At 38.7% G+C, this 11253-nt stretch overlaps 3 protein-coding genes across 3 annotated transcripts; all 3 read right to left on the bottom strand.

The window, feature by feature from the left end:
• Positions 1–2542: 2542 nt before the first annotated feature.
• Positions 2543–4242, bottom strand: LOC310875493 (C-C motif chemokine 3-like). The gene is made up of 3 exons (XM_083788746.1): positions 4023–4242; positions 3347–3458; positions 2543–2773 (listed from the first exon to the last, which is right to left on the bottom strand). The coding sequence occupies exons 1-3, from the start codon at positions 4093–4095 to the stop codon at positions 2680–2682; spliced, it is 279 nt and encodes a 92-aa protein (XP_083644872.1). The 5' UTR covers positions 4096–4242; the 3' UTR covers positions 2543–2679.
• Positions 4243–5520: 1278 nt separating this feature from the next.
• LOC310875768 (C-C motif chemokine 3-like) lies at positions 5521–6713 on the bottom strand. Its single transcript, XM_083789113.1, has 3 exons — positions 6609–6713; positions 6003–6114; positions 5521–5672 (listed from the first exon to the last, which is right to left on the bottom strand). Exons 1-3 carry the CDS (start codon positions 6679–6681, stop codon positions 5579–5581), a joined length of 279 nt encoding a protein of 92 aa, XP_083645239.1. The 5' UTR covers positions 6682–6713; the 3' UTR covers positions 5521–5578.
• A 1976-nt stretch (positions 6714–8689) lies between these two features.
• Positions 8690–10220, bottom strand: LOC310875767 (C-C motif chemokine 3-like). The gene is made up of 3 exons (XM_083789112.1): positions 10028–10220; positions 9334–9445; positions 8690–9067 (listed from the first exon to the last, which is right to left on the bottom strand). The coding sequence occupies exons 1-3, from the start codon at positions 10098–10100 to the stop codon at positions 8974–8976; spliced, it is 279 nt and encodes a 92-aa protein (XP_083645238.1). The 5' UTR covers positions 10101–10220; the 3' UTR covers positions 8690–8973.
• Positions 10221–11253: the final 1033 nt, after the last annotated feature.

Genomic DNA, 11253 nt, shown 5'->3' with positions numbered 1-11253 from the left:
TGTGTGTGTGTGTGTGTGTGTGTGTGTGTGTGTGTGTGTGTGTGTGTGTGTGTGTGTGTGTGTGTGTGCGTGTGTGTGTGTGTGTGTGTGTGTGTGTGTGTGTGTGTGTGTGTGTGTGTGTGTGTGTGGAATCTGCCTGTACTGCATTACTGCAACTTTCTCATCTCAATCAACAGGCTAAACCTCTTTACCTCTGTGTAGTAGCACTAGAAATGGCTCCAGGCCAACCCTCTTGAACTCTGTGTAGTATACTAGCAATGGCTACAGGCCAGCAATACACTTGCATGCTCCCTTTTATACAACTACTAGACCTGTGCCCGACCCGTTGGCCACCGCTGGCCTACCTGGGAACGATGCAAGTTGGGGAACAATGAAAATGTGGAATGCATATACCCTTCCCTAGTATACAATAGCTGTTATATCCGTTGTCATAGCACCCATTTTAACTGTCTACTGTCTGTCTGTCTGTCTGTCTGTCTGTCTGTCTGTCTGTCTGTCTGTCTGTCTGTCTGTCTGTCTGTCTGTCTGTCTGTCTTCCTTTTTACATGGAGATCTCTGTATCTGTCTGTATGCCTGTATCCATTTTATGCCCATATATATGAAGCTCTCTATATGTCTGTCCTTGTCTAGCCATATATGGATAAGATGCAACAATCAAAGGGGAATCAGAAAGGGTTACTAATAAAGTATTCAATCAATCAATCAGGTTTATATTATTTTAAACGGTCCTTTAATGGAAAGGGCCAACTTGAGATATATGAGGCTCTGATTCAATCACCACCCAGCTGTCTTAATGTTGAGCTGTTTGAAGTTCTGTTTTTCCTTTGGGTGTGCTACTGTACCATGTAGTACAGACAGTAAAAATATATAATAATGTTAACATTTCAATGAATAAATCCATGCAATTAGGGGTTAATTCATCAAACTACTTTCCCCCCCAAAAATATATTGTTAAATTAAATTACGTTTACGGGTTAAATGGTCATTCAGTTGATTGAGAACATTATGGGCCTAAACCAGGAATGTTTCAGCCAGGCCAGTGCATTTGTACAAATGAAAATGAAACTCAAACTTCAATTGATGAACTTCATAATGGACTCCGTAATTAAGACATCACACACACGCGTGCGCGCGCACACACACACGCACACACACGCACGCACACACACACACACACACACACACACACACACACACACACACACACACACACACACACACACACACACAGTTTAACAACATTTTTTTTTCCACACACACACACACAGGGAAAGCATACAGGGATGCAAATATTTGAGGTCACAAAACTCATGGATATGTTCTCATGATACAACAACACAGATGTCACATTTCTTTAGATTTCTACAGATACGACATTGTTTAACACAACACACTGCTTCATTTCCAAACATACCTCCCAACTCATCAATGGAATCTATATTTCTACCTGACCCATTGCTCAAAGGAGGTGTTTCTATTATTTATAATTCTCTCTCATGTTTAGATAATAATGCCTCCTTGGAGTATATAATAACTTCTTGGGAAAACGACTTAGGAATATCTATCACTGACGAGCAATGGTCTACATCTCAAAAGTTTGTGCACTCTTCTTCAGTATGTGCCAGGCACGGTCTTATACAGTTTAAAATACTACACAGGTTACATTTGTCAAAGGAAAAACTCAACAGAATGTATCCAAATGTGAATCCAGCCTGCGACAGATGTGGCCAGTCGCCGGCCACTCTAGCTCATATGTTCTGGCATTGCACTAAACTAAACTAACATCATATTGGCAAAGTATATTTAAATCACTGTCAGACATTGTTGGCGGGCCTTTTGACCCGGATCCACTGACAGCAGTTATGGGAGTCAGGGGGACCGGGGTCAAACTGTCTACTTTCCAATATAACATGGTAAAATATGTGACTCTACTGGCTCGCAGACTGATACTGTTGAATTGGAAACAAGCGCAGGTTCCGACTCACACTTCACTTATGAGAGATGTTATGCACTACTTACAATTGGAAAAGATTAAGTTTGAATTTAGAGGGAGTGAAGATAGATTCTACCAGACATGGCAACCCTTCATTGAATATTTCAATAGGTGCACGCTAACCCCTCCTACACAATAGATAGCACAATAGAAAATTGGAAGGAAAAGAAAAGAAGGGAACTGAGTGTTTTTTCTTTATTTAATTTTTTCTCATTTAAAAAAAGAATGTCTGTAATTCACTTAATTTACAACAACATGTTGGGAAAGTTTGAGAGCAAGAGTGTCTGTCCTGTTGTCTGTTTTGTTTGTCTGTTCACACTTGTCATTGTTTAACTGTTTTTTTTTCGTTTTTTTTTCATGTTTATCACATTTATATGTCTTTTTTATTATGGATTGTATGTGGAACATTTACATTGCCTGTTATTTCTTTCATTTTATTTAACAAAACTACTCATCATTGTCGATAATATTCTGATGTTGTCATACAAAAACGCCTAATAAAAACAGCATTAAAAAAAAAAAAACACACAGATGTCACTTTGTGACAGTGGAGTACAAGTAAAAGTATTGAAAATGAGAAATACGCCATTAAAGTAAAAAACAATACCTCAAAATAATACTTAGGTACAGTAGTAGTATATAAACTAAATGTACTTGGTTACTTTGCAGCACTGCATACATTGCTACTAAAAGCTACGCTCATCCAGAGTCCTCATGGTCTTCTGGACCCAGTTGAGAGCAGGGTCCATACAGATATGGACATTCTTCACTGTCACCACACTGCAAGAAGCAAGACAACAATGTGTTACTAGAACTACAGATATGGACCTTTTTCACTGTCACCACACTGCAAGAAGCAAGACAACAATGTGTTACTAGAACTACAGATATGGACATTCTTCACTGTCACCACACTGCAAAGAGACACCACAACAATGTGTTACTAGAACTACAGATATGGACCTTTTTCACTGTCACCACACTGCAAAGAGACACCACAACAATGTGTTACTAGAACTACAGATATGGACATTCTTCACTGTCACCACACTGCAAAGAGACACCACAACAATGTGTTACTAGAACTACAGATATGGACATTCTTCACTGTCACCACACTGCAAAGAGACACCAAAATAATGTGTTACTAGAACAGGGGTTCTCAACCCGTGGGTCGCGACAGGGAGTCGCCAAAAAGGGTTGAAAACCACTGTACTAGAATATTGAAAAACACACACACACACACACACACACACACACACACACACACACACACACACACACACACACACACACACACACACACACAGTATAACACAGTATATATAGCCTTTTTTTACTCCCCAAACTTACATGATTCCCGTCTTTCCACAGCGGATATCGGTCTGGTAATACTTTTTCAAGAGCTCGATCTTCACTCTCTTTTGGTAGAAGGAAAAACAGCAGTCTTTCGGGCCAATGGCATCTGCATAAAATGTGATTTGTTAATTATAATGGTTCCATTTTATGACATGACAACTGATATTCTATAGTCCTTTTTTATTTTTATAAATATATATATATAGTTGTTTTCTCCATCATTGAATGACCAAATCAGACGGGGAAAAAAAGTTGTAATTAGGTGGTTTGAACGACAGTAACTCTGTTAGATCCTCAGCTCAAACTTAGAAGGTTTTTGCCAGAAGCGCTAGTGTTTAATACTTGTTCATTGGTTCAATATTTGTAAAAACCTACACACGGGCGTGAAGGGTGTTCAACAGCACAGATTTATTAAACAAATTATTATTTGAATTATTTTAAACTTTAGCTGTTGAAAAATAGCAGATCTACAAGCTTGTTTTTATTGTGAAAATGTGTGCAAATCTTTAGTTTGAATATATATTCTTTCACAGCGAACATTCCCCGGAACAACATATTTTCAGATGGGGGTCCACGGCCAAATACATAATTATCATTCTTGACGTGAAGTAGTTTGAGAACCACTGACATAGAAACATAGGTTTGTAATGGTCTTAATGGATTGACTTACTGTTGGCCGCTGCAGAGCAGCAGAGGGCAGCTGCCATCAGGATGCCAAGCAGGACAATATGACGGGTTCCCATGGTCACAACTTCTCCAGAGGATGATGGATGGATGGATGGATGGATGCAATGCAGACTGAAATGACAGCTCTCCTTAGCCACTACAAAAGTTGTCTAAATGAAAGATAGTCTGTTCTGTTGTTTTATCATGAACAAAGAGAAACTGCAAGAGGTGGGAGGAGGGTGGATGGCTTCGTGGTTAAAGTCAGAGGCGGAAAGATGCTTCATGCGACAAATAATTCCACTTTCCAAAGGTCAAAGAAGTCAAAAGAAAGACCACATGCATCTCACAAAGGAAACGCATATGGTTAAGCTCAATTAAGTTCCGCTTCGATGATCGATATTCGTCTTTGCTTGTTGTACTTCTTCTAAGCATGACAAAGTGAAAGACTTACAAAGGAAGAATTCTTAATCATCATTACTATTAATGTCCTAATTCAAAGGACATTAATACATTGCGTAATATACACTGCATAATAATTAGACATTAATACATGCGGTATTTCCGAACGTGCCCTTATAGGGCGCCCTTAGGTGACTAACTAACTTACTGACGGACGGGAGATGGAGGTTTTCATATAGTAAAAGACATGCATTGACACTGTATCACTCACATAGCCCTCACATGCACACACTTTTACATACTATGTCCATTATTACCCTAAACATATACTACACAATAGAGGGTATGTGCATGCATAAAGTGAATGGCAAATCGAGTGGCAAAGTGAGTTTAATGTTGTTTAACGTCGTTTAATGCAATCACATTGGACTTTTCTGTTTGGATGTATGAGCTCATTGAGCTGTCAATGCTAGAAAGTAATTTGGCACTCAGTAGGCGTTCCCGCATAGTCTATTCCACATACAGTACACACATGGTCCAAATACATGTAGCAGCATTTGTCATGCACTATTATTATATTATGAATTATACACTCATCTGGACCACATGATTTGATCAAATGATTTGATCTCAACTGAAGTGACCCTTATGGAGTTATTGGGAGGTCTATATGATTCAATACCACCCTGTCTGACACTGATGTAGTACAGACAGTACAAACAAAAATATGACATTTCCATAAAAATCTAAAAATAAATCTATGCAATTAGGCTTAAATAATTATGTTAAATTAAATTTGTTTACGGGTTAAATGGTCACTCAGTTGATTGAGAACATTAAGAGCCTAAACCAGGCCATGCATTTGTACAAATAAATGAAATTCAAACTTCAATTGAACTTGAGTTTAACTTTTACATTTATTTTTTTACATACACAGGAAAAGCAATAAGCATACAATGCAAACATGTTAGGTCACAAAACTCATGGATATGTTCTCATGATACAACAACACACACACACTCCATGGGCAAAAGAAGTAACTAACAAAAGCTTTCAAATAATTGCAGTCGATTAAAAGTACAATATTTGCCTCTGAGAAGTACAGTAGTAGTATATAAACTAAATGTACTTAGTTACTTTGTAGCACTGCATACATTGCTACTAAAAGCTACTCTCATTGATCCTCCTCATGGTCATCTGGACCCAGTTGAGAGCAGGGTCCATACAGATATGGACATTCTTCACTGTCACCACACTGCAAGAAGCAAGACAACAATGTGTTACTAGAACTACAGATATGGACCTTTTTCACTGTCACCACACTGCAAAGAGACACCACAACAATGTGTTACTAGAACTACAGATATGGACCTTCTTCACTGTCACCACACTGCAAATAGAAGAGAAGATATGGACCTTCTTCACTGTTACTAGACACGCACACACACACGCACACACACACACACACACACACACACACACACACACACACACACACACACACACACACACACACACACACACACACACTTTACATTATTACATATAACACAGTATATATCCTTTTTTAACTGCCCAAACTTACACGATTCCCGTCTTTCCACAGCGGATATCGGTCTGGTAATACTTTTTCAAGAGCTCGATCTTCACTCTCTTTTGGTAGAAGGAAAAACAGCAGTCTTTCGGGCCAACTGCATCTGCATAAAATGTGATTTGTTAATTATAATGGTTCCATTTTATGACATGACAACTGATATTCTATAGTACTTTTTTATTTATATATATATATATAGTTGTTTTCTCCATCATTGAATGACCAAATCAGACGGGGAAAAAAGTTGTAATTAGGTGGTTTGAACGACAGTAACTTGTTCATTGGTTCAATATTTGTAAAAACCTACACACGGGTGTGAAGGGTGTTCAACAGCACAGATTTATTAAAGAAATTATTATTTGAATTATTTTAAACTTTAGCTGTTGACAAATAGCAGATCTACAAGCTTGTTTTTATTGTGAAAATGTGTGCAAATCTTTGAATATATATTCTTTCACAGCGAAAATTCCCCGGAACAACATATTTTCAGATGGGGGTCCACGGCCAAATACATAATTATCATTCTTGACGTGAAATAGTTTGAGAACCACTGACATAGAAACATAGGTTTGTAATGGTCTTAATGGATTTACTTACTGTTGGCAGCTGCAGAGCAGCAGAGGGCAGCTGCCATCAGGATGCCAAGCAGGACAATATGACGGGTTCCCATGGTCACAACTTCTCCAGAGGATGATGGATGGATGGATGGATGGATGCAATGCAGACTGAAATGACAGCTCTCCTTAGCCACTACAAAAGTTATCTAAATGAAAGATAGTCTGTTCTGTTGTTTTATCATGAACAAAGAGAAACTGCAAGAGGTGGGAGGAGGGTGGATAGCTTCGTGGTTACAGTCAGAGGCGGAAAGATGCTTCATGCGACAAAAAATTCCACTCGATTCGTTTCAAAAGGTCAAAGAAGTCAAAAGAAAGACCACATGCGTCTCACAAAGGAAACGCATATAGTTAAGCTCAAGTTCCGCTCCGATGATCGATATTCGTCTTTGCTTGTTGTACTTCTAAGCATGACAAAGTGAAAGACTTACAAAGGAAGAATTCTTAATCATCATTAGGCTACTATTAATGTCCTAATTAGGTGACTAACTAACTGACAGACGGGAGATGGAGGTTTTCATATAGTAAAATACATGCATTGACACTGTATCACTGGCACTGCCCTCACATGCACACACTTTTACATACAGGGTTTCCACCTTTGAGATCTTGAAATAAGGGACACTCTTTACGCCTGCCGCGGCCTTGCGGCGCAGGCGTGTGCGGCAAGGCCGGCAATAAGTTGAAGCAATAAGTTGAAGCAATACGTCGAAGCAATACATTGAAGCAATACGTCGAAGCAATAAGTTGAAGTTTCCCTTCAACTTATTGTTTATGGTATGCTATCCACAACTTTTGAAGTAGAATTTTGTTTTCCAAATGAGCATAACAACATCAGCAGCCCATTATAAAATATATGCCAGCGACCCCCATAAGAGAATATTTTTACACAGTGATTCTCAACCCATTTAATTTCAAGTACCAGTTTGACATGCATTAGTATACAGACCCCCATTTAATGGCATTTCTATCTCTGGGACCCCCAATTCATATTGTAAAATCAATGTTAATTTAACTCTGATGGTCCATTTGGTTCCATTTGTACACTCTCAGAGTTACAGACCCATAAGGGTCCATTTGGTTCCAAACTATAATTTAGCTGGGGACCCCCTGGAACTCCCTCAAGGACCCCTGGGGGTCCCCGGACCTCACTTTGGGAACCACTGGTTTAGGCTACTTTAGGTAGTGTGTGCCTCCCACTAGAACAATTGTGCTGACTTTAATATTTCCTGTGTTTTGTTTTGTTCATTATTGTTAAATTCAGTGTTGACGTGTAGGGGCTATTTAGGAAAATAAGGAACAAACTGCGTTCCTTATTGGTTCAATAAGGGACGCATCATTTAATTCTCAAATAAGGGACGATTCTGTATTTTAAGGGACGGGTGGCAACCCATACATGTCCATTATTACCCTAAACATACTGTATACTACACAATAGAGGGTATGTGCATGCATAAAGTGAATGGCAAATCGAGTGGCAAAGTGAGTTTAATGTTGTTTAACGTCGTTTAATGCAATCATATTGGACTTTTCTGTTTGGATGTATGAGCTGTCAATGCTAGAAATATTTTTTTTTGGCACTCAGTAGGCGTTCCCGCATAACTTCCTGGTTTCATGATGATGTCACACGCATACCCTCTATTCCACATACACACACGGTCCAAATACATGTAGCAGCATTTGTCATGCACTATTATTATATTATGAATTATACACTCATCTGGACCACATGATTTGATCAAATGATTTGATCTCAACTGAAGTGACCCTTATGGAGTTATTGGGAGGTCTATATGATTCAATACCACCCTGTCTGACACTGATGTAGTACAGACAGTACAAACAAAAATATGACATTTCCATCGAATCTAAAAATAAATCTATGCAATTAGGCTTAAATAATTATGTTAAATTAAATTTGTTTACGGGTTAAATGGTCACTCAGTTGATTGAGAACATTAAGAGCCTAAACCAGGCCATGCATTTGTACAAATAAATGAAATTCAAACTTCAATTGAACTTGAGTTTAACTTTTACATTTATTTTTTTACATACACAGGAAAAGCAACAAGCATACAATGCAAACATGTTAGGTCACAAAACTCATGGATATGTTCTCATGATACAACAACACACACACTCCATGGGCACAAGAAGTAACTAACAAAAGCTTTCAAATAATTGCAGTCGATTAAAAGTACAATATTTGCCTCTGAGAATTAGACAGTGGAGTTGAAGTGGAGTAGAAGTATTGAAAATGAGAAATACGCCATTAAAGTAAAACAATACCTCAAGTACAGTAGTAGTATATAAACTAAATGTACTTTGTAGCACTGCATACATTGCTACTAAAAGCTACGCTCATTGATCCTCCTCATGGTCCTCTGGACCAAGTCGAGAGCAGGGTCCATACAGATATGGACATTCTTCACTGTCACCACACTGCAAGAAGCAAGACAACAATGTGTTACTAGAACTACAGATATGGACCTTCTTCACTGTTACGCACACACACACACACACACACACACACACACACACACACACACACACACACACACACACACACACACACACACACACACACACACACACACACACACACACACACACACACACACACACACACACACACACACACACACACACACACTTTACATTATTACATATAACACAGTATATAGCCTTTTTTATCTGCCCAAACTTACACGATTCCTGGCTTTCCACAGCGGATATCGGTCTGGTAATATCTTTTCAGGAGACTGATCTTCACTCTCTTTCCGTAGAAGGCAAAACAGCAGTCATTCGGGCCAACTGCATCTGCATCAAATGTGATGTTTTTAAATTATAATGGTTCCATTTTATGACAAACAAACAAAAAACAACAACATTTTATGACAAGCAAACAAAAAACAACAACATTTTATGACATGACAACTGATATTCTAGTACAGTCAACGTTTTTGGCTGGGGACCCCCGGCCATGTCTCGCCCCCCCCCCCCCACCCCCCCCCACCCCACCTCCAATACAAATTGATCGCTACAATAACCTTAATAATAGAGAAAGTACATCATAAATAATTACTGAAACCAGATATAATCATTAAGGAAAGATTACGCATGTACTATATGTGTACTATATGTAAACTCTTAATTTCCATTTTCCAGCCTTTCAGTCTTATTAATCTGGGGACCCAAAAACAGTCAGACGGGGAAGTCAGATGGGGAAAAAACATATTTAACTCAGACATTTGCTTCTGCAGGGGGTCCCTGGAACAACATATTTTCAGATGCTGGTCCCCGGCCAAATACATATCATTCTGGGGGTCCTTGACATTAAACAGTTTGAGAACCACTGACATAGAAACATAGGTTTGTAATGGTCTTAATGGATTGACTTACTGTTGGGCGCTGCAGAGCAGAAGATCAGAGCTGCCATCAGGATGCCAAGCAGGACAATGAGACGGGTTCCCATGGTCACACCTTCTCCAGAGGATGATGGATGGATGGATGGATGGATGGATGGCTGGAGACTAAAATGACAGCTCTCCTTAGCCACTGCAAAATATGTCTAAATAAAAAGAATAGTCCGTTCTGATGTTTTATCAAGAACAAAGAGAAACTGCAAGAGATGGGAGGAAGGTGGGTTTGTGGTCACAGGAGCGGAAAGATGCTTCATTGCGACACACAAGTCGTTTCGAAATGTTAAAAGAAGACAAAAGAAAGACCTCATGAATCTCACAAAGGAAAGGCATATAAGCTCAAGTTCCGCTACGATGATCGATATACGTTTGTGCTTGATGTACTTCTAAGCATGACAAAGTGAAAGGAAGAATTCTTAATCACCATTACTAGATAGCTATAGTCTTATGTTTCAAAGGACATTAAGACCGCAGACAGCATCAAAAGAGATGCAGTGTATGTAAATATTTATAAAGACAAATAGAGTCCACAACACTGTTCTTGTTGAATATGTACAGCTCTTTATTTAATAAAACTGTAATATATTTATATATATATTATGTACACACTTCAAGTGAAACACAGATCCAGTGTTTACCTGTCTGCCCCGCATTCCTAACTACAGTATGCGTATCTATCAGCCCAGGCCTCTAAAAACAGATGGGGCCCCATTTGTAAATCTAAAAGACAAAAAAAAACACAAATTGCCCAGGAAAATAACTGGCCAAGACAAATCATCAAGGATAGCATTTCAGCTCCGGATTTCATTAGATTACACATTTTAACCAAACAGAACAGGGTGTTGTTGACGTGTACAATAACGTGACGTTCTGTGATAGGAGGGTTGAGGGGCACAGGATACGCAACGCAGGGCATGGTCATTTCATACACAGGTCAGACTTTACTGTAACAACCAGGGTAACAAACTTATTTTTTTCACCTCTTTCTAATTTCTTATTAATGTCACTTAAGACACAAACACACATTTGAAAAGCAACACACATTTGCATCGTTAACCGTAGTCACGTGCAAAACAAAACAGAAACACTAAAATGCTAAAACCATGGTTAATTTAATTTTTTGCAAGTGATGACACTATCTTTTATCATGAGGCACAAATAAAGGCATGTGTGCAAACAGCTTTATTGCAGTAATGCAGTGCTCAT

Source organism: Protomyctophum parallelum (genome assembly GCF_964188405.1).
Source record: "Protomyctophum parallelum genome assembly, chromosome: 18".
Taxonomy (NCBI): Eukaryota; Metazoa; Chordata; class Actinopteri; order Myctophiformes; family Myctophidae; genus Protomyctophum; species Protomyctophum parallelum.
Note: the sequence above shows the minus strand (reverse complement) of the source record. Positions and strands in the feature narration are given on the sequence as shown.